The sequence below is a fragment of the Hipposideros armiger genome, unplaced genomic scaffold (genome assembly GCF_001890085.2).
Source record: "Hipposideros armiger isolate ML-2016 unplaced genomic scaffold, ASM189008v1 scaffold_746, whole genome shotgun sequence".
Lineage (NCBI taxonomy): Eukaryota > Metazoa > Chordata > Mammalia > Chiroptera > Hipposideridae > Hipposideros > Hipposideros armiger.
Genome location: NW_017732096.1, coordinates 13951 through 38916, shown reverse-complemented (window position 1 = coordinate 38916; position 24966 = coordinate 13951). Strand labels below are relative to the sequence as shown.

Below are 24966 nucleotides of genomic sequence, written 5' to 3'. Positions count from 1 at the left end.
GGACTTGAAGACAGGAGATGAAAAGAAGAGAAAATCATGAGGACCCTTAAAGACGTGGCATATTATTTGTATCCCTGAGAAAAAAATGAACTATCTCTTCTCAGAGCAATTATAAAACTAAATGGTTTTTCCTAAAAGTACATTTCTTTATTTCCATTGGAAGAACAAAATAAAGGAGAGTAGAAAGCTCTCACATATCTCTCAGTTACAGGTCTAGATTGGTGATCACGTGTACTATGTGTAATGCATAGAGAAAACACAGTTTATTTTTATTCAAGACACAACTTCTTTCTGCAATTCTCATTTTATAGACACCAGAACTAAGATACAGTTCTCTGTATTTTATCCATGTTTTGTTTCTTTAGATTTTCGTCTCTAAGTTAAAAAATGAACATACTAGATTGAAAATAACTTTGAAAATATCTTTAAATGTAAAAAACTGTAACAGCGATACAAGTTATACATGCATAACAGTCTACCAAGGAGACCCACTGTCAGTTCTATACATCTTTACAATGTATTTTATGTCAAACATAGTTGAATGCATATTATTCCACTTACTTTCATTCTGTTTTGATACTGTGCCACAGTTTCAAAGCCTACAGAATACCCACATACCAATTATGAGCATTATTACTCATTACTCTGAATCATTCACACAGCTGTCTCATATAAAGTCTATATTATCAATATGGTCAGGCCCTGATTTACATGTAAACTTTTTATCTTAAAAATATATATTTAAAAACCTGACAAGGTATGTTAGATTTATTTCACATTTCACATCAAAACCATTATTTGAGAGCAGAGGAGAAAGTATTTTCCTCCACGTTTACATCTTCTCCTTCATCTAAGCATATATATTTAGATGAGGGGACAGCTGCCCTTTCACCATGGTTTCCTTTCTCCTTAGCTGTGTTTCCACTGTACTTTAAGTGTAACATTTAAAGCATTGGGCATGGAAATGTTGACACCAGTTGCATTTGCAAGAGATTAATGGTGAACCAGAAACACTTTCAATCATACTCCTGTCTCTGTTTATGCCCCCAACCTGGGAGAGGTGCCATCCATTCAACCTGTGCATAATGCTATGGCTTAAAGAAAGGCTACTCAAAAAGTGTGGGGTGTCTAGATAAGGAGACATTTTCTCCTTTTCATGTTTTCTCCTTTTCTTCCACTTACAGAGGAAGAACAGATGTTTTATCTCCATGTATATACTTAAATGGGATCCATATCATTATTGAAAGTTTTATATTGCCCTGTCAGAATTTTCATATATAATATCATACATAAAATATACTTGAAGGTATTTTATTGATATATTGGCTAAAAAAAAATCAATGAAATTCAGTCCAGTTTGCATAGGGGAAGGATTTAAAAAGTAAGACACAAGATTAAGTTTTGGTTCAGCAGAAGAAAGGTCTCTAAGTCTTGCTAATATGTTTGAAAAATTAATCATTGTACTCAATATTTTTCTGTAATACTGCAGAAGGATAATGAAAGCAACTCGGTACTTTAAATAATTTAATTGTAACATACACATTCATATTGATTTATTTGAGTAAAAAAAACTTCCCATTTTAAATAATTTTTGGCTTTCAAAACATTTTTTTTCTGTATAATACCAAATTCTATTATTAGACATGAGTAAGTCAAGGCAGAGTACAACAAAGCAATTTACAAAACTAAACATTGCATAAAATTTTGGTATTAACTTTTACATAAAAATCCTGTATTGTTATATAAACCAAATTTTAAATAGGCTAGTAAATAAGTACAGTTTGAAAGAATGCATAAATATAAATTTTCTTCAAACTACATTAGGATCTCTAGAAAACTTTTAATCATTACTTATAAAATATTTTTGTATAGTCTTGATTTAAAAACTTAAAACTAACACAATCCATAAATTAACTTGAAATTTAAGCATCCTATTGGGTTGGACCTTTTGAAACTGTTGTTTTTGAGCTTAAAAATCAATTTAATAAGTTCAATGTAGTACTTTCCTGGCATGCATGTTCAGCTATGAGAAGGGGAACCTTAAATGGTTCTTCCCACCTTTATATGTAATTATATGATTTTATTAGGCTGGATACATTCTTATTTAATATGAGTCTCTTATAGTATACACTATTTTTCAGTCTCTAGGAAAAATTATAGAAAAATTAGCAATCAAAATGGCAAAGCACAGCCAAAATACAAATAGTCATGTTTTTCATAGTAAAAAAAAAAAAATCACAATTAAAAATTTAGAAAATACGCAGTCACTTACTTTGGTAGAGTTTTCAAATGATTTTCTCTTAACTCCAAGATCCGTAATTTGACAAGTCTGTAGAAATGAATTAAAAAGTTGCTTCTTAATATTTTTCTACAAAATAATATTCCTATGGTAAAGTCCATAATCACTACATTCTACAAACAACTAAGTCCAACATTACATGCCATGGTTACAGATTTTAAAGAATTATACAACTTGGTTATAAGTAATGTTATATTAACATTAGACAATAACAAATATCATTTGTCAAAATCAAATTTGTCAAAATCAAATTTGACAAGTCATTTGTAAATTGATCAAAATTTCCTTAAAATAAAGATCATTCAAAATACCATTAAGCCCAAGTCTTTTAAATTTCATGTTTTATAAAAATACATTCACTGTTGTTTAATTGGATGCATTCAACAGATTATTGCATATCTACTAAATTTCCGGTGCTGTGTTCACTGGAACAGGGCAATGCTTTCCCTGAAAACTATAAATGAACTTGTAAAGCAAATAATGTAGCATAGTGATTAAGAGCTTGAGCTTTATGGTCAGAAAAATCTGGATGAAATCCATGCTCTCACAGTCCATCTCTGTGATACTGGGCAAATTACTTAACGCCTCCTAAGTTTCACCATCTACAATGAATATGTGATAACAGTATCAAATGAATAGGGTTTTGAATATTAAATGATGTCACACATGTAAAGCATAATGCCTGGCACATCATAAGTTTTAATATGTGTAGCTATTACTATCATCATTAATTGCACAGTGGGAAAAGTGCTACAATGCACCACATTTCATTGACTCTAAAATGAACATCTTAACATTTCTGAAGTGGATGTGCATTAAAAATCTATAGCATTAGTTGTCTTGTGAGGCTGCGGAAATCTGTGAAGGGGATGAAAGGTGTTCACGGTTTGTGTTGCTGTGTAACATTTGTGATTAGGAATGCATTTCACACCTAGCTACTTGTTAAAGTCTGTAGTTGAGGACGCACAATTGTTACTCATGTTTATAAATGAACTTTAAAATGTACTCAGTTGAGGCTACTTTGGAACATATTAATTGGATTCTCTGAATTACTAGTGTTTGAGAAATATTTCACTGTTGTAACCATTTCACCTTAAATTACCTATATTTAGTATGCTTTTAGGTATTCATATAGGTCTCTTTCCCTTTCTTTTTTTTTTTGACTCCTATCAAGTTTCTAATTTAATTTAAATCTTATAACTCTTCATCTCTATGTGAAATGAAGTGATTCAATTCTTCAGAGAATGGGTACAAGAGATTTCTTAAACATTGATTTGTCTCAAATCTTCTCAACATTTGTACTAATTTGTACTAATAATATCATTATATTTTGGCCTTTATGGGCACCAAATCTCAGGTTTTGAAAGGGATCTTAAGCATCCTTTTGTGAAACTCCCCAGCTGAAGGTTAAAAAACTTTCTTAGATCACAATAATAAAATAGAACATGTATTGGCAAACAATTTACACAAAATTAAATTCTAATTCCAAGTGGTTTTGGCTTTAGCATGATGTTTTCTGTTTGCCCAGATCTCTTCCCTCACATTAGGGCTACTATAAGAGGACTGACAAAAATTCAAGACAAAAAAAGAAAAAAGTGTGCCTTAGAGTGACAAACGTTTTCTGATTGGCTAAATCAAAAGCAAATTTGTAGCGTTGTGGTCACTGCCAGAAGGACAGTGCTAATTTAGATAAATAATGGTGATGTGCTAATTCACTTGGAAGCGAGGCAAATGGTCTTTTGAAGATCTGTGAATGTTCAAAACTGTCTAAGTTTATAGTGTTCCTAGGGGTTGTGATATGATCTGCAAAAGTAATGGAATTTGGGAAGTGGTGATGCACTCTCTCTGTGCAAATGGGGGCTGCTACATGTTAAGAGACATCATGATTCCACTGAGTTCTTCTTAATGTCATGCATTAGCTTCTTCTAACAGATAGGTGTCAAGGTATACTCATTCTATTATTGGAACATTTTCAGATGATCACTTACAAAAATGCTGTTGACAATAAGCTTAAATTGTCTTAATTTTTAAGATATATCTTTCCATCTTTCATATTTGTAAGAGTCAAGACATGAAAACAACCTGTCTACATCAACAGATTAATGGATAAAGATATATATATATATATATATATATATATATATATATATATATATCATATTCACAATTCAATTCTATCAGAAGTATGTGAGGTTGCCTCTTTCCTCATACTCCAGAAAGTTTTTGTAGTATGCTAGAACATGAAAACACATAGTTATTTTAATTTGTATTATTCTTATTATTTGTGAGGATAAACATTTTGCATGTGTTCACTGGTAAATTGCTTGTTCATGTCATTTACCCATTTGTTTTTCTAATGAGATCTTTGTCTTCCTACTCATTTGTAAGAATTCTTTATAGGTTAAGGACATAATTTACTTTCCATATATGTTAGAAATATTTTCTCAATTTATTGTTTTTCTTTATTTTTAAAATATTTTCTGATGATTTTTTATTTTAAAAGTATTTATATAGTCCATTTATTTATCCACTTATATTTTCATTTGTTTTTATGCTATAAGGTATTACCTAAACCAAGCGCCACAAATATCCACAGGCATATTTTCCAGATAATTTTGTATTTTATGTTTTAATAGAATTGATTTGATTATCAATGACCTAATTTTGCTTTATGTTTTTGAAAAACATTTCATAAGTTAGCATTGTCTCATTTACTGAATAAAAGGTTTATCACAATGGTCACTATAGCAGCTTCACCTACTGGTCTTGGTAAAGTACTGACCTAAAGTGAAATAAAATTGCATCATCTAAAACCCTAAAGATTCCACCCAAAATTATTAGAAACAATAACCAAACACAGTAAATTTCTAGGATGCAAAATTCAATGTATAAAAATCTATTGTGTTCCTATATGTTAACAATGAAACTACAGAAAAAGAAAGGAAAATAACAATTCAATTAGCAATTGAAAAAAAAGAATAAAATACCTAGGAATGGAATTCACAAACGATGTGAAAGACCTATACACTGAAAACTACAAAACATTATTAAAATGGAATTGGGGAAGACACAAAGAAATGGAAAGATATTCTATGTTCATGGATTGAAAGAATCAACATAGTTAAAATGGCCATGATACCCAAAGCCATATACAGATTTAATGCAATCCCCATCAAAATCCCAATAGCATTTTTTCAAGAAGTAGAACAAAAAAATCATCAGATTTGTATGGAACCACAAAAGAACCCGAAAAGTCAAAGCAATCTTGAGAAAAAAAGAACAAGGCTGGAGGTATCCTACTCCCTGACTTCAACTTATACTACAAAGCAACAATATCAAAACCACATGGTATTGGCAGAAAAACAGACACACAGATCAACGGAACAGAATGGAAAGCCCAGAAATGGACCCACATATACTATATGGGCAAATAATTTTTGACAAAGGAGCCAAAAACATACAATGGAGAAAAGAAAGCCTCTTCAATAAATGGTGCTGGGAAAATTGGAAAGCCATCTGCAAAAGAATGAAACTAGACTGCTATCTGTCACTATACAACAAAATTAACTCAAAATAGATCAAAGGCCTAAATATAAGACCTGAAATAATAAAATACATAGACGAAAACATAGGTACAAAGTTATGGACCTTGGTTTTAGAGAGGATTTTAGGAATTTGACCTCATAGGCAAGGGAAATAAAGCAAAAATAAATGAATGAGACTATATTAAACTAAAAAGCTTCTGCACAGAAAGGAAACCATCAGCAAAACGAAAAGGCAACCAACCAAAGGGGAGACGGTATCTGCAAATAATACCTCTGATAAAGGGTTAATATCCAAATTATATAAAAACTTGTACAACTCAATAACAATAAAACAAACAATCCTGGGCCGGCTGAGTGGCATGTTGATTAAGAGCTGGCTTGGGACGCCAGCTCTGAGCAGCAGGACCCCGGTTCGGATCCCACATGAGGGCCAGTGACACTGCCCTCTACAGCTAAGATGGAGAACAACAGTTCGACCTGGAGCTGGGCTGCTGTGAGTCGCTGGTGATGATGTATGCTGCAGCCCCTGTTGCATTGGGTTGCCATAAGCTGCCATGAGTGGCTGGCAGCCAGCATGAGCAGTGGGCAGCCGGTGTGAGCTGCCAAGATCCGCCATGTGGGGCCGTCCAGAGGCCGGCGACTGATCTGCCTTACCCGGGAAGAGCGCATTGATAATACCAACATGGGCCAGTGAAGCAACGTCCTCCACAACTAGAGTGAAGAACAAAAGGATAGCAACTTGTCTGTTCCCCTTCCCCAATTCCCCAATGCTGTTCGCCTCCCCCAATTCCCCAATAAAATCTTTAAAAACAAACTAACAATCCAATTAAAAAATAGGCAGAGGATCTGAACAGACACTTGTCACAAGAAGACATACAAAAGGCCAACAGATATATGAAAAGATTCTCAACTTCACTAGCTATTAGGAAAATGCAAATCAAAACCACAATGAGATACCACCTGACACCTGATATTAAGACAAGTAATAGCAAGTGTTGGAGAGGCTGTGGAGAAAAAGGAGCCCTCAGACACTGTTGGTGGGAATGCAGGCTGGTACAGCCACTAGAAAACAGTATGGAGTTTCCTCAATAAATTAAGACAAGAGCTACCATATGACACAGTAATTCCTCTCCTGGGTATCTACCCGAAAAATTTGAAAACATTTATTCATAAAGATATGTGTACCTCTGTGTTCACTGCAGCATTATTCATGGTGAAGACATGGGAACAACCTAAGTGTCCTTCAATAGGTCATTGGATAAAGAAGAAATGGTACATACATACAATGGAGTATTACTCAGCCATAAGAAAAGATGAAATACTGCAATTTGTGACAACATGGATGGATGTTGAGATTATCTTGTTAAGCAAAATAAATCAAATAGAAAAAGACAAGAACTACATTATTTCACTCATATGTGGGATATGAAATACAAAGCAACAAACAAACAACTCATCATAACAGACAACAGTATAATGATTACGAGAAGGGAAGTGGGGAGGCAGCAGGTAGAAGAGGATAAATGGGGTCAAACACATGGTGACCAAAGGAGATTTTGACTTTGGGTGGTGAACACACAATGCAATAAACAGATGATGTATTATGGAATTATATACTTGAAACATATAATCTTATTAACCAATGTTATCCCAATAAAATGTAATGAAATTTTTGAAATATGTATCATTTAATTTTCTTATTTTTACCTTCCAAAATTTGCTGGAAGAAATTCAAGAAAGGCGTCATTCAGGTAGAGCTGGGTCAGGTTCATAAGCTGTGTGAAGCCATCAGGAAGCCTAGAAAGAAGTTCAAGGTTTAGTCACTGCATCAATGTTGCCATAGAAACAGAACAAAAATATATGTCTCTAAGGAGAAAAATAGAAGTGTAATACCTTTTTCAAGTCTCCTTTGGTATTACAGTATAAGAAGAATTTATTGAGCATGTTGTTACAGCTTGAAAATTTTGCCTGCTATTAAAATAAATGGCATTCACCCACCTCCATGCTGCTCTACTGTGCTGAGATTTATTTCACTGCCAAAGTTAGCAACATCATCTCACTGTTGTCCTAACCTTATGCATACCAGAGAGATATGTCTTTATGGAAATTTCAAATTGCATGCCATGTTTTGTAATTTTAAATTTAATGTTCTTTCTCAATAGAATACTCACTTATATAGTCAGGCAAAGATATCTACTTACTCTGTTATTTAATCATTCAAATTTGTCTACAGTTTGTTACAATGATGACTAAAGCTGCCTAATATGAAAAGGGAGAAGCATTCTGTCGCATGACTAATAATTTCTGTAATGCCAGCTCAATATGTATGTACGCTATAATTCAAATTTTTCCAATTCATGTTCACTATAAATGAGTAAGGACTTTGAAACAATAATTAAGCAGAATCCTAAAGGCTTTAAGAGGCATTAAAAGAGTTGAGAAAATATCCTTTGGGGAAATTTTACCAGTTAGATGGAGTAATTACTTGAAATATTTAAATCTTTTTCACCAAAAGATTTAACTCAAAGATTTTCAAGGACATTTGTCCCTAGAAGGATATTGAATTTTTTTCCTGTCATTAAATTTTTATTTAAACATCTTAATGTCTTTATCTGTTGTCTAGAAAAGATAATGTTCTTTTACAAAATGCTTCTAAATAGTGTTCAAATTTGTCTTCCCCTCAAATTATGACCTATCTCCCTACTTGCCTTTACTGACCAAATTATTTGAAGAACTACCTATATTCACTGCTTTTCACTACTCCTCAAGCCATTGTTTTCCAGCATCTACCCCAACTCTGTTACTGAAACTGCAGTCACGAAAGCCTCCAATGATCAAGTCTTAGTCCCTGTTTCATTTTGCATCCCACACTGCCTAGCAACAGTTGCCATCATTGATTGTTCTCTCCTTGGCTTCCAGTATACCAATTTTCTTGCTTCTCCTCCTACTCCTGGGACATTATATCTGAGTTTCTTTCCATGGCTTCTCTTCCTGTGCCCAATCTTTTGTTATGAAATGTTTTATATATAAAAGAATATATGCATAGCCACAATATAATAAATAGAACTAGTGCTTTAAAACCTTCTGGGTGCCCCTCCCTGACTACCTCTTCCCATTTGCCCCACAAATTCCTGAATAATGTTGATTATTCTGCTTTTTAAAAGGTTTTGCTACAACTATCTAAGTCCATAAAAAAAAAAGTTGGGTGGTGTTGCATGTTTTAGAACATTATATAAAAATCAAATCCTACTATGAACATTTTTAAGACTTTAAAAAATTAGCATTAATTGTGAAATTCATCCATTTTGATGCAGATGACTGATCACTATAATATAGTATTCCACTGTATGGATATATCACAGTTTATTTATTATCCTCCTTATAAAGAACATTACAATTGTTTCTAGTGTCTTGTTTGTTTTCTATTACAAACATTGCCTCTCTGTGACTATTTTTAAACATATAACCTTTTATACAAGAAATTATTTAAGTTATATCCCTGTTTACCTGAGATTAATGTCCCTCAGGAACAACCCTCAACTAATGACTAGCAGGAGTATAAATAGCTCAGCTGCCTCGCAGGTATTTTACAGTTTCCCAGGGTTCCCCAGACAGATTGAGGTCCAGTGGTTCACACTAGTAAATAGCTTGATAACATACCCTCAAGAAGTACTTCCTCAGACCACCTCCTAAATATACTGTTTGAATTCTTTCTAAACAACTGCTTCTGGGGAATACAAACTAAGCCCAATCGATATTTTTATGCTAATTTATAGGCATTTTTATACACTTTTATGATGCTAAGCTTATACTGATTATTTTTGCTGCAAACATCTTGCTCCAGTTTGTATTTTGGAGATGAACTGTTTGTATGTGATTTCATAAAGGATGTTTCTATAAATTTCTTTAAAAGAAACGTAGGATTCATGAAATTAAAAAAAATAATAAAGAAAAAAAAAAGAGAAAGGAGGCAGAGAAGAATGAAGGTGTTTATGATGTAGAGGTAAGAATTCACCTGAGATGGTTGACCAAGAGAAAATGCATTCCAGAGAAAATATTTTATGTACGAGTGTTTTAGGAGTTAACATTTAAGAATGTCAGTAGGGTGCGGGTTTTAGAAAGTACTAAATATTTGACTCAAAGATTTGAACTTTATCCTGTAGGATTAAAAAAAAAATCTATGGAAGATCATTGTTTTTCTCTATGTTTTCCTTTGTTTTAATGCATGAGAGCTTATATCCTTGTAGTATGATAGCTTTTATGATAATGGTAGAAATGTTCAACCCAGTTTACGTACTATCTTCCTTTAATGTCCTCTGGTTACCACACTCATTTGAAAGAAGGAACCACTTATGAATTTTTTAAAAAAAGATATTAATACATGCAAAACGAGAGGAATGTTGAAACCTTTGATCTAATAATTTACTTTAACATTGTAACTACTAATAAGTAAAAAGGCTTTAAAACACTAATTTTCTAGTTATATGTACAATTTGAATTGCCCAGTTTCCCTTAGTCTATTATATAGACTATTATATAGACTATAGTCTATTATATATACTATTCTGCATATGTATGCACTTAATGGTATTATATTGTACTGCTTCTTTTATCAAAAATATATTTCTTAATTTCTGCTTCTCTGGAAAAATTTGTGCTACAAGGAAATCTGGCTTCTTATATACACACTTTTTTGAAGATTGAAGAATTGACCACATTGTATAGGTTCCAACTGCAAAACTGGACTGCCAAAAATAAATAATATGAAAAACCAGAATACAAAGTAAGATCATTTTCTCTGTCTTGTTATAAACAAAGATGAGTTGACATTTTATATTGAACCTTTCTTTTCTAAAAACATAGAGTTAAAGGTTATGCTTATATAGTATGTCTTATTAAAAACGTGTATTTTTTATTTCAGTCATTTCATCAAGCATTTATTGAATGATTACTCTGCACTTAGATTAAAAATTAATGGCTTTTTTCTCACTTTCCCCATAGGATTCTTTTGACAGATTTGGCAACATGCTTACACAAATTATTCTTTGTATAAGTGTTGGGCATTTTCTATTCCTGGGATAAATTATAAATTTCTTGAGGACAAGGAATTTTGTAATCTCCTCAGTGATCTAGTATTGTACTTCGAAACATATTATTTGAAAAATATATAAAAAGTCAGTAGTTCTGCTAAAGAAGATAGTCAATTTTATTTCTTTCTAATTTTATGGTACAGGTTTGTAGCTTATAGAGACAATGGCCCCATTTGTCAATATCACCATTTCCAGAGGAATATTTGAGGAGAGGCAAGAAAGAAGATATTCCCAGCAAAATAGATAAACTTGATGAAGATGACAATCATGGGTTGTCTTTATCATTCTCCAAGCTATTCAATGAAATCCAAGATTTTACACTAAGCTTGGGAGAGCTCAATAATGAAATAATATTACTATCCTAAAACAGCTGGTGGTTTTTTTTACATTTGACTGACTTATTAAAAAATACTAATATGTTTTATACATATTGCTAAATATGTCTCTGCTAAAAAAAAAACCTTTCATTTTTATTGATTACTTAAATTAAAAGTGGCATATTCCAACTACAACAAAGAAAGGATAATAAAACCAGACACCCATATTGTTTAATGGTTGAGTACATAGGCACTTATGGCAGAAGACCTGGGTTTGAATCACAGTCTTTCAATTATTACCTCTATGGCCTTTGCAAACTTTTGTAAGACTTAGTTTTCTTATTTGTAAAATGATATTACTAATATCCACTTCCAGAGTTGCTCCAATGATTAAATGATGACCTGCCCCACAGTAAGAACTCAGAATGGGAGCAATTATGTTACTTTTATTTGGTCTAGTATTGTTTTTATTCTGATCTTTCAATGTTAACTAGAATATGAATTTAAATATTTTTATTAATGCTGTTTCTATTATTGGAACAGGAAAATTGAGATTGGTTACAGACATCCTTGTTTTGACATTTTTCTTTTCTAATTCCATTGACTTTAGTAAAATAGTTAAAGAAAAAACATATTACAGGCATTTGACCTCTAATAGAAGAGTTAGGCCAAATTAAATTACAGGTTTTGTAAGTTGTGATTAAGAAGCTAGTGTAAAATCTATCCTTATTTGAAATGTATTTTACATCTAAATAGTTTAACTTATGTAACTTAAAATTCTAAAATAATTGTAACAATATTACAGAATGTTTGAAAAATAAAGAGAAAAAGAAAAGTACTATTCATAATTCAACCTTCTTAATATTGCCAACATTACCTTTCATGTATTTCTAATCTAATTTTCAATTAATTGTTTTAACATCACAACAAAGTTGTTTCATGATGTCTCCCTTTACTTTATAATTATCTTTCAATGTTGCTGTATAACCAGAGTGACTCCATAATCTATCATTCAAACTAGGACACTTTTGAGAGTTGAAAGGGAGCTACTATTAATCATGCCACATCAACAGGTTGCAAACTAGGATGACCTAAGCAAACAGAGCCTAGATTCCCTTGAAAAGAATGAAAGTAGAAATCTGAACTTTGAGGACCCTGCTGAGGAGGGCTTAAAAAGAAGTTAGGTATGGGTTATTAAAAATTTCCTCAACCTGATAAAGGGCATGTATGAAAGAACAATAAGCAACAGTTCCAGATAATGGTGAAAGTCTGATGCTTTATTCCTAAGTCTGGAAACAAGGCAATGATGTCTCTTTTCACCTCTTCTATTCAACATTGTACAGGAGGTCCTAGCCAGGACAATAAAAAAATAAATAAATAAAAATCATACCGATTAAAGAGGATAAAAATGAACCTGTGTTTATTCACAGGTGACATGATTGCCTACCTAAGAAAATCACCCCACATCTCTAAAATATTTACTGGAACTAATAAATGAATTTACTAGAACTAATAGTGAGGTTGTAGGACATAAAGGCCATAGAAAAACAAAATCAATTGTATTTCTATATATCAGCAATAAACAACTGAATAATAGAAAAATCATTTGCAATGGCACAAAAACCATGAAATACTTGGAATAAAACGAACAAACCATGTACAAGACTTACATGCTGAAATCTACAAAACATTGATAAAACACATTTTAAAAGTATAGATATAAATTATGCTCAGTGATAGGAACTCTCAAGATTTTTGATAATGGCTATCATCAATAAATCAACAAACAACAAGTGCTGGTGAGGTTGTGGGAAAAAGGGGACCCTGGTGCACTGTTGGTGGGACTGCAGACTGGTGCAGCCATTATGGAAATCACTATGGAGGTATCTCAAAAAACTGGAAATGGAACTACCTTATGACCCAGGAATTCCTCTCTTGGGTATCTATCCAGAAAAACCCAAGACATTAATTCAAAAAAATATATGCACCCCTATGTTCATTGCAGTGCTATTTACAATAGCCAAGACTTGGAAACAACTGAAATGCCCATTGGTAGATGACTGGATTAAGAAGCTATGGTACATTTATACAATGGAGTGTTACTCAGCTATAAAGAAGGAAATCGTACCATTTGCAACGATCTGGATGGACCTAAAGAACATTATGCTAAGTGAAATGTCAGTCAGAGAAAGACAAATACCATATGATTTCACTTATATGTGAAATCTAAAGTACTGAATAAATGAGAAATGTAAACAGAAATAGTCTCAGAGACACAGAGGAAAAACTGATGGTTGCTAGTTGGGAGGGGTGGGGATGAAGGAGAAGGGGAAGGGATGAGACAATACAAATTGGTAACTACAATATGGCCTCAGGGATGGAAAACAGTCTGAGGAATATAATCAATAATGCTGTAAATATTTTCTAGGGGGCCAGATGGACTCATGTCTTGTTAGAGAGACCATTTCATAGATGGTGTAGAGGCCTGACCACCACACTGTATATCTGAAGCTGATGTTGAATAATATTGTATGTCAACTATAATTATAAATACATATATAGTGATGGGATGTGGAGTAGAGTATGGGAATGGAGTCAATGGAATTGTAATAGATAAGTATGATATTGGGGGTGGGAGGGCAGTGGTTGGGGGGAGAGGGGTTGTCAATTTGTGAGGGGTGAAAAGAATAACCATTGCATTGTTTTGTACACCTGAAACTAATAATAATAAAAAAATGTATAATTAGAACTTCATCAAAATTAAAAACTTATCTTTGAAAAACTATTTTGAAAATGGAAAGTTAAGTCACAGACTAGGAGCAATTATTTACAAACAAATATCTGATAAAGGACTTTTAGCTAGTATATATAAAAATTCTAATAATTCCATAATAAAAAGGCAAGTCAATATAAATGAGCAAAAGGATTGAATTTTTTGCCAAAGAAACAATACAGATTATAAATAAGTACATGGAAAGATGTTACTTGTATATTAAAAATGTAAATTAAAATTACAATGAGATACCACCGTGATATAGCCATCTACTAGACTGGCTAAAATAGAAAAAACAAACAAACAAACAAAAACCAGATTGCACCAAATTCTGACAAAGATGAGGAACAACAGAAACTCTAATAAATTGCTGGTGGGAATGCACAATGAATAGCTGTTTTGGAAAACAGTTTGGAAATTTCTTATAAGGTTAAATATACATGTACCATATTACCCAGTATACTATTCCTAGGTGTTTAACCAATAGAAATTAAAACATATGCTTACTCAAACAACCTACATGTCTATCAACTCATGATAAATTGTTGTAAATCCATACAACGGAATACTACCTACAAATAAATGAGAATGTAATGCTGACTCTTGAAATGACATTGATAAATCTCAAAATCAGTATGATAAGTAAAAAAAGTTTGACACAAAAGTATGATACCATATATGACATTTTTGAAAAGGCAAAACCATGGGGATAGAAATCAGATCGGTGGATGACTGAGCAGAGGGAACGTCTTGGGGTGATGTAAATATCTTGATGTCTATATCTTGTTTATAGTGGTGGTTCCAGGACTGTATACATTTGTCAAAATTCACTAAGCCATACACTCAAAAGGGTAAATTTTACTGCACATAAATGATATCTTTCAAAAAGCCTAACTTTAAAATTAGTGTATTATGTAATTTGATTCTTCTATTGAGTACTATTTTATGAATTCCCAAACTGTTTAATGTTTTCAGTGTTAGGCATTTTTTTGATGAAATAGATCATTCAGTCATCTTTTAAAAAGTTAAACATATGAAAGCAATTCAGAGACATAACCAACAAGATGATAAACTTTAAGCTTCTTAAAGATGTGATTTATCACCTAACCCACTGAGCTTGATTCCTAAGTAAGATGGACTGTTAGAATTAAAGAACTAAAAAATTAAAAATTCACCAACTGCCCTGGCTTATGATTCAAGTCAAGGCCATGGCTGTAGTATACATGTGAGCAGTTAGCTAGATCTATTTCTTTGTTAAGAAAATTGCATTTTGGTCTGAAAGTTTTGGAAACACTTTTCACAGGATTTTTTTTTTCCTTCCATATTTTATTTCTCAGGTAGAAAATCTGTACCTTTCAAACACATTTTATTGCTTGACGTTCCACTTTCAACTAAAGGCCTTCAATTATTTCCCAAACCTTTCACTGTAAAGATCTCCATCTAAATTTCCATCTCCTTTTGTATTCTCTTCCATTCCTATTCTCATCTACAGCCTCTTCTCATGATCCATTCTCACTACCCCCTCTCCTCAACTCTATTGGTAAAAACTTTCTCTTCAAAATTTCCTTTGATAAACTTCCTTTGGTCTTCTTCTAAAAACACTACATTCATTAAATGACTTTCCAGTGGGCTTCAGGTTCTCTGAGTCTCTTCCACTTCATGTGGATAAAGGAATGAGGGAGTTTTCTCCAATCCTGCTTTCAGTTTCTGCATAATTATAATGCCCATCTTACTCTGAAACTCATTATCTTCATCCCAATGTCACTGATTTGTTTCAGCCTCTTCCAAATATTACGACAACTGTCAATAGCCTTTCTAGAGTTCATGTTCACATCCACTGTTAAATGACTTTAACATTGAAGTTCATGGCTCATCTAATCCATTCAGTTCGTGGTTTCTTGAGCCATTTGATCAATAGCACACCCTCTATCATTATGACGTAACTGTAATTCAGGAACGTGGTCACATGCTGGGTCACATTTTCCCATGGCATTTCTCTAATAACAAATTACAAACACTCAATGTCTGATTACAGCATCTTTACCATCCATTTCTTTTACTCTGCTATCCTCATAGAATTGTCTTTTTGTCTTTCCTGTAATCTTTGGTGCACAAATGCTACCTTTTTCTGGTCATATTTAATTCTATCACCAGCTTGAACTATATGATAAGCTATTTTCATGTGCCTACTAATACCTTAAACTTTTTCATGCTCTTGAACTTTAATCACATCCTTGATGCTAATTTTCTATCATGACCATAACTAACAGTTTCCTTAGTTTCAGTGCTCTTCCATGGAATGTTGCCTGAGAGCCACAAAAAAAATGATGACATAGTTTGCTTCTAAGTAATGCCATCATGCACCAAGTAGGCCTTTATTGTTACTCAGCAGTGCTTTTAATCATCTTTTGTTGAACTATACTGATTTGATTATTCCTTTCACATCATTCTATTGAATTGAATTTTAAGTGCAGCATTTATTATAAAATTAATTTATTATGTAAATTCTGTTTCTCTTAGTATATTGTTATTCAATAGAAACATAAAATAAATAAAATGAAATCACTCATACTCACTTAGAAATGGGATTGACACTGGCTTCAATAATTGCTAAACACTTACAGCACTTTATGTTTTCTGGAAATTCTTGTACACCTAAAAGGCAAAAAGAAAAAAAAATACATGAAAATGTCCCAGTACAAATTCTCTAAATTATAGTTCTAATATTAAGAATAATTAACTAAATACATAGTATAAACACTAATGGGATAATCTTTTAAGTAAGAATAATAACTTAATATTATATATTAGCATCATAGCCTATGTATATACATATTAAAAATAAAATTTGAATGATAATTAATATTTTATGATAGTAAAAATTGGAAATTGTATATACAATTGTATATACAATTGAGGACAATTGTATATTTGGTATAAGATAGATTTTGGCTCTTTATGTATCCAAAGATATAAAAATAGTTTAGGTTTATTTAGTTACAATATCACTGCTACTGGAGGAAGGGAAAATCATCAGATGATAGAAAACAGAAGAGAAAAATCTTTGCTTCCTTCATGTTCTAAAATTGGGAAGATTGAACACATACACGTGAAAAATACCTACGGACAAATCACAAAACAATAGATATTCTCAAACTACTATGGGGCTCTAACAAATTTTATGTAATTCTTTCTTGTTGGCACCGAGTGCAGCTCTGCATCTGCCTGAAAAGGTGAAGAGGTGAGCAAGGCCCTCTTGGGTCCTCCCTGGAGGCTCTGAGGTAGGCAGCCTAGCTCATTGCCCTTGGAGAACTATTCATCTGCTGTCACAGCTGTGCTGTTGGCGCGGTGACAGGAAAACACAAGGGTTTCTTACTGAAAATCAGAAAGTCACACAACCTAATCCACAAATATGAGTGTCAGGGATAAAAGATGCGGAGGACATTTCAATCAATTGGTACACATGAATTAAATATAGTAAGCCCTGCAAAAGTTAGAAAACAGCTATCTGAAGTCATTCCTATATGCCTGCAGGACCACCTGCTCTCAGTTTTTGAAACCATTACTAAGGATGTAAAAATATCCATAAAGCACTAGTCCTGCTGAGCACCTCATATCTGACAGAAGGATGAGGAATGTTATGTGGCAGGCTTTGTTGAACTTTTTTCTTTAAGAAGGAAAACCCTCCACCTCCTAGATTCATTTGACCCAAACCAGCATGTCCACAGGACCTTGAAGTCCAGGAAATCAGCAGGAGGGGGACCAAACCACAGCAGATCGTTTATTCAGTGTAAAGTAAGGGTATGAAAGAGAAGATGGGTACATTTCCCCCACCATTTTTCCTTTATGTGGAATTTCTTCATAAACCAGGCTCTCCCAAAAATTATTGCTACAGTATTTTGCCCTTTTCATATGCCCAAGAAATTTTAGGAACTCCATTATGTATGAATTGAATGAGAAAGGCCAATTCTCTTTATTGGAAAGGCCATAACACCTAGAGCTGCCCTCATTTGCTAGATGTGAACAAAATGGCAAAAAAAAAGTCAATAGGCTAACCCTTGAGCTATCCTCAATATTGTACCTTAGCACTCATATTTACTTTGGATATCTACAACCAGCAAGGGTGTAAGACTTTTTGTTTCCTCCTTTTAGCTTTTTCTAGTTAGTCACCCATCTGGGCTCATTATACACTGTTGTGCCTCATGCCTTACATCCACAGGTAAAAAAACCCCAAAAAAACCCAATCTGCCTTAGAATGATATTTCCTTAAACTATGCATAAAACAAGCCATGGAAGCAAAAGCAAATTAAAATACGATTTTAAGGAAAGCACTGTATCTCCTTATCGTCTACTGAAAATGGAATTCCCTCCTGTGGTGAAAATGCTACCACCGTATGTGTTTAAAAACTTGTATTACACTGTTTACAGTTGAAATTTAAATTGTCCAGCGCAGAGTCCATTGGATTATGATGGAATCCCAATTTTATCCCTCGCTGGTTGGGTAACTCTAGGTAAGTCCCTTACATGCTCAATGCGTTAGTTTCCTAAAGTGATTATATAAATGGTTTCATTGGGCAGTTGCAGTGAGGATTGAAAGAGATCAAGCTGATAAAGTAATTGGCAGAAAGTGCTGCATAGATGTTATCTGTAATTACCAGAAATAAATAGAAGCAGAAGGTCTCAGTCAACAAGGGAACCAACAATACAGAAATATATAACTAGTTTATGCTCAGCAATACTTTTATATTTTTGCAGCGGTTTTTATAGCGATCCTAATTTGTTTATGAAAGTTGGAACAAATTTGGAAAAATGGGTGCCAGGGGAATTTTCTCATATAGACCAATATATGGGCCCTAGAGTTTAGGAAAAGTTCTTAGAGCATAACCTCAATTTGTTGTTCAATCTAAACATAGAGAGGGAGCGTAGCATAGTTAAAGGCAAAGGCTGGAAGGGTGACTGAATCCCAGTATTATCACCTAACCAGCCATGTAATCTTAGCCAGACATTACAATATTCAAGTGTCACTCACTCATTCCTTGCCTAATTCAAAAGGTTGTTCTGAGTATTAGGTGGTTTGAATGTAAAGCACTTAGTATTATGTCTCGCACTTAAAAAAATACCTTAAAATTACTAGATAAAACTCATGTATAATATCAATAAGAGAAAAGTTCACTTACACTTCTGTATGCCTATGTGTAAAATAATTTAATTTTCTTAATAACCTTCATGTGAGGAAGATATATTAGGCAATATTATTTTCATTTTATGGATGAAGAACCACATATTCACAAGGATTAGGTGACTTATTTAAATACCTAATGAGTGTTTATAGATGGAAATGAATACAGGTGGGCTTTCATTCATTGTTTCTTAACACCATGCTCTTGGTTCCTATTTACTCCATTATGCTTACATCCTACTAAAATGATGTTGGCTTTTACTATAGAACCCACATTTTTATTAACCAGTCTTTGAGGTTGGTTTCTAGTCCTCTGAGCACAGTATTTTCAATTTATAAAAAGGCCATATATATATACATATACATAAACACACACACACACACACACACACACGTGTACACATTTTCTCAAATGGACTTTGTATTGATTTTCAAATGTATTCTTCCAGAAACAGGGGGATAAACATCCTTCACTTTAACAATATATCTTATTCTCGTCATGTTTATTTATGATTACTGTAGGAGAAAGGATCAAGCATTTGTAGGCCATGCAATTCAAGTTCTAACCCCAGTTGAGACATCACAGAGTTTTCCTAACAGAGGCCCATAAGGAATTATCTTCTAAGGGCATCACAAGTTCACTTATTTTGGGAACCCCTGGAGATTCAAGCTCATTATATTTAGATGAGTTTCAAACCTGGGCTGAACAACCAATAAGGGCTGTACTCTAAAATAATTACACAGAAAGTTTTGTGTTTTATAGGTAAAATGGTGTATTTAGCTAAAAATTGGACAATTGTCCACAAATAGCAGGTGGCATCAATAAATCTTTATCATCCAAATTAGGACACTGTGGTAAAATTATTTCCAATGTGTCTATTTCAGCAACTATACTACAAATGTATTTTGAATATGTCCACAGAAATTCTGTCAAATGAGAAATAACATTTCTTTATTCTGAACTTAAAATATCTTAGAAATAAAGCTTTTAATGCAATGGAATTATTCATAATTGCATTAACAAAAAATTAATATCTTGAAGAAAAAAAGATGTAATAGACTAGTTTGTCTGATTGTTTCTTTGCCCTTCCCCTTTTTAAAAAACTAGGGTGAATAAGTTCCTGCTCAACTTTAATTCAAGAACTAATTCACTTTGTGGGGTGCTTATTCTTTTTCTTTTTCCCTACCTCCATTAGACCATCTCACTGGTGTGCAGAAGAAGGGATAGAAAAGAATTCCAGAATCAATCAAATGTGAATGAATCTTTCCTGCTTAGCATGGGAAAAGGAAGTCATGGCTAAGATTAGGTTGTAGTGTATTCAGTTAATCACTTTTACATGGACTAACCTGTTTATTACTAATGCAGACAATCAAGTCCTTTTTTTTTTATTTTTTACTGGGGAATTGCGGAAGGGGAACAGCCAAGTTGTTGTCCTTCAGTCTTAGTTGTGGAGGGCACAGCTGGCTTAGCTCCAAGTCCAGTCACCATCTGGCCACCCATTGGCAGCTCAGGGCAGCTCAGCTCAAGGTGCTGTGTTCAGTCTTAGTTGTGGGTGGGCTTAGCTCACCATCCCATGCAGGAGTCAAACCAGCAACCTTGTTGTTAGGAGCACATGCTCTTGCCAGCTGAGCCAACCTGCCACCTGTTGGCAGCTCAGTGGCAGCTCAGCTCGGGTGCAGCTCACTGGCCCATGTGGGAATTGAACCGGCAGCCCTGTTGCTCAGAGCTCGCGCTCTTAACCAACTGGGCCACTCGGCCAGCCCTGACAATCAAGTCTTGATAGAAGGATTTTAAGTTAGTATTAATATGGTTTTCAACTTTAATTATAAAAAAGATTATTGATGTAAAAATACCATATTTCCCCATGTATAAGATGCAACCATTTTTGAAAAACTTGGGGCCTAAAAACTGTGTGTGTCTTATACAGTTGTTGTAGATTTTTTTACTTGCATTTCCCACTGAGGACGAGGCAATATATGAAGACAGTGATTCGTTATCAGACACAGATGAGGACAAGCTAATGGTTGGGACTTTTGACAGTGATAAGGAGTTGTATGAATTTTATGATGAATAAAACTTGAGTTCAATAACTTTATGTAATACATTTTTTTCAAATTTCAGGCCCCCAAATTAAGGTGCGTCTTATACATGGGAGCATCTTATACATGGGGAAATATGGTGAAAAGCAAAACTAAAGTGTCATTAAAATCTTACGTTTGGCCTTAAGTTGGTTTTAAGTTGATATTAAAAGCAATTTTTTTTTTAACCAATGCAATAGGTAAGTGTGGAATCTAAATGTACCAAACAATCTTTTCAGTATTAAATATAGAGCCTAACAATAGCAATAGCAACACTGACCTCTGTGATCATAAATGAAAGATCCTTGAAAGGCAAACCTGAGTGTAAGACATTTCTATAACATATGCTCTGTTTTTTAATCTCATTCTGAATTAATTAATTAGTTAATTAATTTTCTGAATTTATTTAATGTGTTATAATTTTTACCTGTCCCCATCTACTTTCTCATCTAAATCCTCAGTCTGAATATCATTCATATACCTACATTTAAATTCTATCATCTGCATGAAAATTCATTCAACTATTTTATTCCATGACTCTCTCTTCTTAATGCCTAGCTTTTAAAATTGTATTCTTTATGACATTAAATAAGACTGAAAAGTAGCAAGACACAATATGGGGTTATTAATTGAGGAATCACAGCTTTATCATCTTGTCTTATATGGTTCTCTGCTATCTGAGCAGCTAACTTTAATTATAAGGTCCCTGAAAGGGAGAAATCATTTATATATTCAACAAATGTTTATCGAGTCCCTACTCCATGTTAGGAACTGTACTAAACATTTAGGATACAGGGTGAAACAAATGCTTATGTCCTCTTCATTTGTGGAGCTTATGTTGTAGTAGAGGAATACATACAATAAATCATAGATATACTTAGTAGTAATACAAAATACATAAAATTATATCGTATTTTAGCAATGAGACATGCTATGAAAAATGACAATAAAAACAGAATAAAGATGGATTAGAAATGCCTGAGTATGACCCAGCAATTCTACTCCTGGATATTTATCCTAAGAAATCCAAAACACTAATTTGAAGAGATATATGCACCCCTATGTTCACTGCAGTGTTATTCACATTAGCCAAGATATGGAAACAACTGAAACGCCTATCAATAGATGACCGTGACCGAATAAAGAAATTGTGATACACACACACACACACACACACGCGCTGGAGTATTACTCTGCCATAGGATAAAAAGATATTTCACCATTTGCAACAATATGGATGGACCTACAGGGCATTATGCTAAGTGAAATAAGTCACACTGAGAAAGACAAATGCCATGATCTCACTTATATGTGGAATGTAAAGAGCAGAATAAATGAACAAACAAAACAGAAATAGACTCACAGATACAGAGAACAAACTGATGTTTGCTAGAAGGGAGGGTGCTAGGGGGATGGGTGAGAAGGGGAAAGGATTGGGAAGTACAAATTAGTAGTTACAAAATAGTCACAGGGATGTGAAATACAGTATGGGTAATATAGTCAATAATATTGTAAAAACTATGTATAGTGTACTAGTCTTATTGGGGAGGGGGATCACTTCATAAATTATAAATGCCTAAACACTATGCTGTACACCTAAAACCGATATAAAATAATACTGAATGTCAACTATAACTAAAAAAATATATAGTCAGAGTGTAAAGTACACTGTAGAGAACATACTTAATGGCATTGTAATAACTATGTACAGTGTCAGATGGGTAGTAGACTAGCTGGGGTTATCATTTTGTGAGGTGTATGAATGTCTAATCACTATGTTGTTTTGTATTCCTGAAATTAGTAATAAAAAAATAAAAAAATAAATGCTGGCCATTTCAAATTTAACCAGGATGATTAAGGTTAAGCCTCACTGATTGAGAAGAAAGCATTTAAACAAAGACATGAAGAGAGATAAGGATACAGATGCCTGTATGTCATAAGGATGTATAAGGGAAGAGGAATCAAGGATTCTTAGGAATGGGAGAAATAACAGCATGTGTTATGCCATTAAAACAAACAAGTTGCGCAGAAAACCTCGATGATGTAGTAGAGTCTGAGGAAAGTTTCTAGAGTAATATCTGTGGGTAGGCATGAGAAGGTGGTTATCTAGTGAAGATATTGGCTTCAGAGAGGAACAGGGGTACTTCATCTACATTAACAGGCAGAAATCAGAGAATATGGGTGCAGATGCTGGTAGATGGGTAGATATGATGGCCAACAGCCTGTAGAAGTTATCTCCTGAGAGCCTTAATATTCTCTGTGAAGTAGGATCAGTAGCTGTGAAGATGGCAGAGTGGGTGTGGGCGGGTTCAAGGTAGAGGAAAACATGTGAAATAGTCACCTGAAAAGGAGAGTCATCGGGCAAAGGGAATATTACATGATGGTTGGAAAGCATGAAGGCTGTACTTCAGAATTTCTGTCATAATTTTAAAATTTTATCAATGTGATTGTTTTTTCCAGATCCTTTCAGCAATAGGTAGAGAGTTGGATTCAGCCAGGATTGTAATTTTACTGAGCATACAGTGACATGAGAGAAGAGTAAGGGTGTCAAGGGGGTTATTTGACGATTGACAATGGAATGTAAGCTATGCAAAAAGGGCAAAGAAAACAGCAAGGATGAAAAAAATCCCAAAGAAGGCAGTGGTTTTAATAGATTGGTGGTTCTGATGGGGTCAAAAGATGGTTGGAGCTACATGAGAGGGCGTGTTCGGCAAAGATAGAAGGGTGGAATCAGAGAGTAATATTTGTCATTTGACATTCAATTTCTTGATATTCCTGACATTATCTAGCTCAGACCTAGCACAACAATGGTTGCTCTGCAAGTGTTTGTTAATTTGCATCTAATTATATTTTTGTATCAATACCTTGAAGCAATGAATGTTGCTTCACAAAATGGAAAGAAACATTTCATTTTAGTAAAGAGGCTTTAGATTCAAATTATATTTTCTAATATGAAAAAGGTAACTATCTCTTTCCATACAAACAAAATATAAACAACTTTATATAAATACCAAATTTTAAACTTTTTAGTGTTCTTGTAAATGTGTTACATTTTATTACTTATAAATCTTTAAATAAATCAGTACACATGATAATAGTTATGGATAAAGCATTTTGAAATGTTTGTTTTTCTGAATTTCATAGCTATCATCATCCCAAATGGTTTACTCTGTAATATAAGTGCCATATGCTGATAAAAGACAAAAATAATAATGTTATATCTTGTGTTAAAAAAGAGAAATCTATTTATGAGATTTTAATATTTTATTTGATATTTTAATTTTTATAATTTTTTTCAATTTTGAGAAGGCAGGAGGTTATTTATATCTCTAATAATTGAATTAGATATATGAACAGAAAAAATGGAATTTATTGAGAAAATATTATAAGCACTTTGCTTTATTTTGTCTTTGCAACAATTTTATAGTGTGTTTTATTATTCTCATCTAACCACTGAAGAAACTGAGGCTCAGAGGCTAGCCAGGATTTGAAACCAGGCCAACCATATTCCAAACACCATCATATTTTACCTATCTTATAATAAACTGCCCCCATCAAATCTAGGATTTAAACTACTTGCCTACCCAAGACTGACCATGCAACATTTATAACAGAGCACTATATATATTGCATTTGTTCCCTACATAGTACTCTGCAGGTCAAATACAAACAACCCCAACATTC

The 24966-nt window shown here is 33.4% G+C and overlaps 1 protein-coding gene across 1 annotated transcript in view; it reads right to left on the bottom strand.

Annotated features, from left to right (window-relative positions):
• LRRC7 (leucine rich repeat containing 7) overlaps positions 1–24966 on the bottom strand; it is a gene marked incomplete at its 5' end in the record, with an annotated part of 273040 nt that overhangs the window by 237815 nt on the left and 10259 nt on the right. The window contains 3 exons of the mRNA XM_019628072.1: positions 2273–2329; positions 7552–7641; positions 16601–16679. Coding sequence (XP_019483617.1) covers positions 2273–2329; positions 7552–7641; positions 16601–16679 — 226 coding nt within the window. The remainder of the gene's footprint in view (positions 1–2272; positions 2330–7551; positions 7642–16600; positions 16680–24966) is intronic.